The 6,919-nt window shown below is 52.8% G+C and overlaps 1 protein-coding gene across 1 annotated transcript; it reads left to right on the forward strand.

Annotated features, from left to right (window-relative positions):
• Positions 1 to 435: 435 nt before the first annotated feature.
• Positions 436 to 2,062, forward strand: CIMIP2C (ciliary microtubule inner protein 2C). Its single transcript, XM_072330951.1, has 3 exons — positions 436 to 564; positions 754 to 866; positions 1,918 to 2,062. Exons 1-3 carry the CDS (start codon positions 436 to 438, stop codon positions 2,060 to 2,062), a joined length of 387 nt encoding a protein of 128 aa, XP_072187052.1.
• Positions 2,063 to 6,919: the final 4,857 nt, after the last annotated feature.

Raw genomic sequence — 6,919 nt, forward strand, 5'->3', positions numbered from 1 at the left:
CCCTTCCATCCAGCTGCTCTGGTAAACAGCAAATTGTGGCCACGCTGCAGATAAAAGCAAGGGAAAGGTGCAGCAGTGGGAACAGACAGGGCACCTAACTGAGATATATGTATTAATGACTTCTTCTTTAGAAAAAGATCAGCTTCGTGCTTCAATGAGCAAAGCCCTGGTGCAGAACCTCGCTCAGATACTATCAAGGGGTTCAATGTGCACCATGCAAATCAATGCTTCTGGTTCCAGATGCACCGTGAGGGCTGGGCAGGAGCGGTCCCTCTGCAGCATGGAAGCTCTGTCAGCAACATTCCCTTACCCAGGGAAACCTTACAATGCAAACCGTGATGCTGAATAGGGGGAAATGAAAACTAACCCCACGTTTCCCTTGCAGTTAGCAGAGCACATCCCGAGCAAAGCACTTTTCCTCTGTGAAACCCCACCATGATGAACCTGCAGGATCCCCAGCCCCCAACACGGTATTCAGGCGAGCTGCATGGACACTACACCTCCACGTACACCCCTTTGAGCCTGGAAAACCGGCAGGCCCTGGATCTGAACAAGTTTTACCAGGTGGGGATGGGATGGAGACGGTGATGCCTCCTCTTCTGCCTTTGCCCAAATCACTGTATCCATGGGATCTTGCTGAGGAACTTGAGCTCAATGGATGCAGCGTGCTGAGCAGCATCCTGCAGGCAGAGGCAGTGCAGGGCTGGGAAAGGCTGCTGGCCCAAACCTCTGCCTCTTTGCCTTTCACTGCAGCTGACCCAGAAGCAACGCGAGTTTTACCGGGACAAGACAGGGACACTTCATCCCATTCCTTACTTCAAGCTGCCTAAGGAGGAGGAGGAGAAATATCCACACCCACTGGACCTGTGAGTATACAGCAGGCACCCCCAGGGCACAGCAGCACCCACAGCTGGGGCTGTGTGATGAACCCCAAGAGCTGTGGGATGAGTAGAAGAATACACACCCAGCTTCCTGAGTCCCTGGCAGCTTGAGATTCTTGCTCTGTGCTGCTCTCTGCTATGCTATGCTATGCTATGGTATGCTATGCTATGGTATGCTATGCCATGCTATGCTATGCTGTTTTATTCTATTCCATTGTGTTCTATTTTGCTATATTTTACTCTACCCCATTCCATCCCACTGTCTTCTGCCCCATTCCATCATCTCCTTCCCCATACCATTCCCTCCAGTCCCACCCCATCCTATCCCATCCCATCCCATCTCATCCCATCCCATCCCATCCCATCCCATCCCATCCCATCCCATCCCATCCCATCCCATCCCATCCCATCCCATCCCATCCCATCCCATCCTTTCTCATCCCCCAACCAGCTGGGCAGTGCCAGGCTTTGGGGTCTCTGTCCAATTGAGAATTACCAGTATTTCCTAAAAGCAAACATCCTCCTGGCTGTATGTTTGAAATCCTGCATGTTTGCTTATTCCATAGCCCTCACAAGAGCTGCTGTACTGGAGCAGCATCCCTGTCCCATCTCCTCACCCACATCAACCCAAGACAGAGCTCTCCGTTATCCTACCATGGGGATGCACATCAGCAAATCCAAGGACCCCCTTTGGATGCGGGGCTGGGAATATCCCCATGGCAGGGTGGGGGGCACCAGCACGGGCAGCAGAAACGCTCGGGGGCCCTCTAGTGCCCGGCCCGGGCTGGGAGAGCTCCCTTACCCCAGATCTACCTTCATGCCCTCGTTGACGGACCATTCAGGTGGTCACGAATTGTCACTGCAATGAAGTTTAATGTTTGGAGCTGATGGAAGCTGCTTAAAGCAGCGGGACCCCTCCCATAGGTCAGGCTGCACAGGGTCCCATCTACAGCCTTGGGCACCTCCAGCTTCTCTGGGTCCTGTGTTGGCACCTTACCACCTCCATAAGTAATTCCTTCCTCACGTCTGCCCCCAGGCCTCAGCTCAGTGCGAAGACACGGTGGCACTTAGTGCGTGTGTCCCCAGAGAACCTGCACACCTACCAGACGTTCCCATCAGGCAAGAGGGTCACTGCTGAGGAGAGAGAGGTCCGTGACAGCTTCTTTGAGTACAGGGCATAAGCGACAGCATCCTTTGGTGGAAAGCTGAGATAAAGGAGATGGAATTGAGTGCTGGTGTGTGTCTGTGTGCATGGTCCCCCCAAGGGAAGGGGTTGGTTGTTCATCATATGATCAGGGTTGAGTATGGGCAAGGGATGAGCTCGGGTCCAGTCGAGTCCTCGTGGGGCCAAAAGGGCTTTGATGGGGTGACACCGAGTGGGATAAGAGGGAGTGTGTTCATGAGAGTTGGTGACTGGTGGGAGGGAAAAGAAGCAAACAAAGGGGAAGGAAAAGTGCCCAGATTGTGCAGTAGAAGGGCATGATGGGGAGACCCTCTAGGTGTGGAGGCAGTAGGGACCAGTGTGGCCATCTATATCCTTAAAGGGGCACCCAGGGTAGTGAGGACAACGGTTGGTGCAAAGAGATCTGTGAGATCTGCTCAGTCCCACCCCACACAAGAGCTGAGCAGAACAACGGGGGCTGCCACCTGCCTGGCCCCACACAGATCCAACCAAATTCTAGATGGTTTTTTAAATCTACTGGAGAAATAAATGGAAGGAAGACATGCTTGGAAATACTCCACTTGGTTTGACTATGGGGGAGGGGACGGGGACGGTGGGGGTTGCTTTTCCAGTAGGAAGGGCTCTGGGAGGGCTCCTGTAGAGCACATTCATCCATCCCAAGTCAAGGACTGATCCCAGTGTTCACTCTGTAGCGGGACAGCCTGCCTGGGAGGGAAATGAATGCCCCCCTGGGTGTGATCTCTGCTCACTCAGGAGCCCAGAGATGGCTTTTAGTGCCTTCTTATTGATTTCTTCTCCACTCGCTGACATCTGAAGTGAAATAACCCTTTTACCTTCATCTGCTCATCACCCCCCCCCCCCCGCCAGCACATTTCATCCCATCAGGGCAAGCTGATGGGGACCCACACCTGCAGCACTTCTGAGTGTATGGTTAACGCAGTGAGAAAAGTTCTCATGTATTTTAGTGCATCTCCAAAACCCTTTTCAGCTCCTGCAGGGTCACAGTTGGCAGCAAGGCAGAGCTGTGTGCGCTTCTCAAGACTTGCAAGCAGGCACAAAAGGAAGCGGGTCATCGAGGGGCATCTATTTTCTTTGCACTCAAAGAGCAAATTCATCTCTGGCATCGTTTTTACCAAGTGGAATTTGTTCCCTGGAGGGTCTTTGCATGCTGACCCTGAACTGAGAGATGAGGAGTCCTGGGAGGGTCTCACTGGATGCTTTATACAAAGGATCCCTGATGAATGGATTGAGACCCATAACATAGGCTGTGTGGGGATCAGCAGATCCCATAGCCAGCTCAGAGACTGTTTTGTACGCCAGATGAGGACCATTTTTACCCTCTTACTGCTTTTTGTGGACCCTCTGCATCTCATTGCTGTCAGCCTGAGCCCCTCAGCATGGGTGTGCTTTGCCATGGGATGCAGAGGCCACAGCCAGCATATCCTCAGATGCGAAGCTATAGAATGCAGAGGGCTCGGGGCAGACTTAGTGCATGGCAGGGAAAGGCTGGGGCTGAATACACCCAGGAAAGGAAGAACAGCCCCGAGGGTGTCCAATAGAGAAGGTATTGAAGCATGGAACAGCAGAGAGGTGGTGGGTGCCCCGTCCATGGAAACAGCCAAGGTTAGGCTGAATGGGGCTCTGAGAACATGGTGGAGCTGTGGGTGTCCCTGTTCATTGCAGGCGAGTTGGATGTGGTGGCTTTGAAGGCTCCCTTCCAGCTTAAATCGTTCTATGACTCCATGTGTTTTCAGCACACGAGCATCTGAACCCCTCCAAGGATACCCACGGCCCTCTCGACTTTATTTTAAAGGGAAGTAGCAAAAAGGGGAGGGGTCTTCCACCTCGAAAAGGGGCAGGAGAAGGCGGGGGAGCTGAGTGCTGCGCTCCTTGAGTGTGGGGAGGTTTTTCCTGCAGCTTTCCTCCGCTTCTTCCGTTAGAGGGCAGCGCAGCCCCGCAGGATACGGGCATAGAGACGCGATCCCGGTCCTGGTCCTGGTGCCGGTTCTGGTCCTGATCCCCAGCACCACGGCTGGGAGCTGTATGAGATCCCCCAGCAGAAGCCCCCACCGCTCTCTGCTCCCTGTGCCAGGGCTCCGGTACCCAGCCAGCACTGCAGTGCTGCTGATGGGCAGCTCCTGGGCTGCAGGCTGTGCCCCTGGGCTGCCTGGGCACCGCAGAGCAGAACTCCCTTCTCTTGCACCTGTGAGGATTTATAGCTGTGGGAGGATCCCCCTGAGCCTCCCCTGCTCAAGGCTGAGAAGCCCCAGCTCTCTCAGCTCTCCTTCCCCATGTCCTGTGTTCAGCTCTCCCCACTGGGTGGCCGTGCACTTTGTGCAGGTGCTTGCACTTCATATGGGACCTATATCTGAGCATCCCTCCTGCCCAAACTCCACTCCCAACACAGGGACAGGGTGAGTGGAAAGGGGTCAAACGTCCCCTGCAGTGCCTCCTGCCTCAGCAACACAGCCAGGAAGGGACAGGCTCACTTCTAGCAGGGGAAAGTGCTGACGTCTGCAAGAGCTGCCTGCATTCTCCAGCTGCTTTTGCAGCTGCTCTCAGCCCTCGGAGCTGGCAGTGCTTGTTTGGGGAGAAGGGATAGATGCAAAGTGCTTGGGGACAGGTGATAGAAGGAGCCCGGGGCTTGAACCATCTGGAGACCGGAATGGCTTAGCAGGATTACAATCCATCTCCAAGGCTGCTCACATCTCCTGGTCCAGTACGAAGGGATCGTCCTTCGTAGCTCAGACCAAGCCTGGAACTGGAGGCCATTGAGACCCTCAAAGACTGCAGACCGGAGATCACTGCCAGCTCAGGGTGCAGGACCACGATCATGCTCACTACACCCCAAAACTGGGGACCCCTCATGGCCATCCTTGCACCTGCAGCCTTAGTCCCACTGCTGCTTCCCTGGTGGAGCAGCCTGCAGGTGGGTGTTTATGGGTTGCTTTCAGTGCCCTGACAACTTGTTTAATGTCCCGTGCTGCAGCTGCCTGTGCCAGCAATGCTGGTCCTTCCTACCTCCCTCTGTTTAAACTGTGAGTCCTTCAGCCTGGGGATGTGTTTTATTGTGTATTCATTTGGGCAGGCAGCGCAAGGGCTGGCGTTAGGCAGGGCTGTTAGATACTTGCATAAAACAGATGATCCATAATCATAAAATGTTTGTTTTCCGACTTTATGTGAAGAAAACCAAACCCTTCTCTGCTACCCCACGGCTCCGCTCAAAGTGTGTTTGTACAAAGGCAAAGCAGAGCCCTTCCCTGCATTTGGTGCTGGGTTGTCTGCATAAATAACCAAGGCAGGCGAGCGTGAGCTGCCTGCTGCAGACCTCCGTCCTGTAATTATGTGCCCGTGCACGGCTGTGTCTCCTTTATTGTCTGCTCTGCACATAATGGCAGCCTGGGGACAGCTGCTTGAGTGTTTATGGCCCTCCCGAAATGCAAAGCGTGCATCTGAAATGATACATCGTGCATCCAAATGATCCACCATGCATCTGAAATAATACGGAGTGCATCCAAATGACCCACTGTGCATCCAAAGTGATCCTTGGTGCACCTGAAGTGATCTATCGTGCATCCAAAATACCACACTGTGCAACCAAAATGACCTGTTGTGCATCCAAATCGACCCACCGTGCATCCAAAGTGTTCCACTGCGCATCCAAAATGACACATTGTGAATCCAAATTGACCCACTGCGCATCCAAAGTGTTCCACTGTGCATCCAAAGTGACACATTGTGCATCCAAAGTCATCCACTGTGCATCCAGAATGACATACTGTGTGCAATGACAAGGACCCACTGCACATCCAAAGTGATCCACTGTGCATCCAAAATGTTCCAACATGCATCCAAATGATCTGTCATGATTCCAAATTGATCCATCACGCATCCAAATGACCCACTGTGTATCCAAAATGACCCATTGGGCAACCAGAATGACCTATCGTGCATCCAAAGTATTCCATCATGCATTCAATTGATCCATCATGATTCCAAAATGATCCATCGTGTGTCCAAAGTCATCTAAAAAGAGATGAATGGGGTCATGCGCGTAGAATAGGAGCAGCTGTGTTTCCATTAAGCAAACACCAAAGCAAAGTTTCCAGCAGGTGTCTTGGTGGCCCACTGAGGTGCTGCTCCCATCCCTGACCCCAACAATGATATGAACACCCCTTAAACTGGTCCAGAAGCAAACCCTGGGAGTGTTGGTAGCCCACAGCAGAGGATGGAGCTTTGGAAGGAGGATGGAGCTTGATGGAGCTTTGGAAGGTCCCTTCCAACCAATGCCTGCGATGAGCCTGCGATTCTATGGCACTATGAAACAGATCCTGCTGGAGACATAGGGACAAATCTCAGTGAGGTGTGGATATGGGGACTGGGAGACATAACCATGGTGATGGGCTCTGATCAGCTCAGGGAGGTTCAGCCCTACATGGTCCATTTTTTTTTTTTTGCACAAAGACCTTTGTGGCTTTCAGGTGCTGAGCTTTGCTCACAGATCCTGCAGAGGAGCACAGATTTGAGAGGTGATGGGTAAGCTTTACTTTATAAAGTATCTTCAGCTTGTTTGGTTTGGAGATGCAAACACAAAGTGCAACCGTTGTTGCATACGGTTGAGTTACCATTTCTGAAATGAAGTGGAGGACGCAGGGGACACTTGGTGGCCCCTTGGAGGTCTCCATGCCCATGGGACATTCCTGAGGCACCTGGAAGTTCTCTGCTCCATTGTCCTCTGGTCTCTCACTCTGAGGATGAGGCTTGGGGTTCCTTGACAAGACAACAGCCCTATGGTGTGACTTGGAGTGAACTAGGGGACAGGGAGTAGGGCACGGTCATGATGCACTGGTGAGAA

Source organism: Excalfactoria chinensis, chromosome 3 (assembly GCF_039878825.1).
Source record: "Excalfactoria chinensis isolate bCotChi1 chromosome 3, bCotChi1.hap2, whole genome shotgun sequence".
Lineage (NCBI taxonomy): Eukaryota > Metazoa > Chordata > Aves > Galliformes > Phasianidae > Excalfactoria > Excalfactoria chinensis.

Bases quoted from the DNA above. Each gene is read 5' to 3' on its own strand.
- CIMIP2C (XM_072330951.1), top strand. From the start codon at position 436: ATGATGAACCTGCAGGATCCCCAGCCCCCAACACGGTATTCAGGCGAG. The intron at 565-753 runs GTGGGGATGGGA...CTTTCACTGCAG, and splicing joins ATCTGAACAAGTTTTACCAG to CTGACCCAGAAGCAACGCGA. The intron at 867-1,917 runs GTGAGTATACAG...GTCTGCCCCCAG, and splicing joins TATCCACACCCACTGGACCT to GCCTCAGCTCAGTGCGAAGA.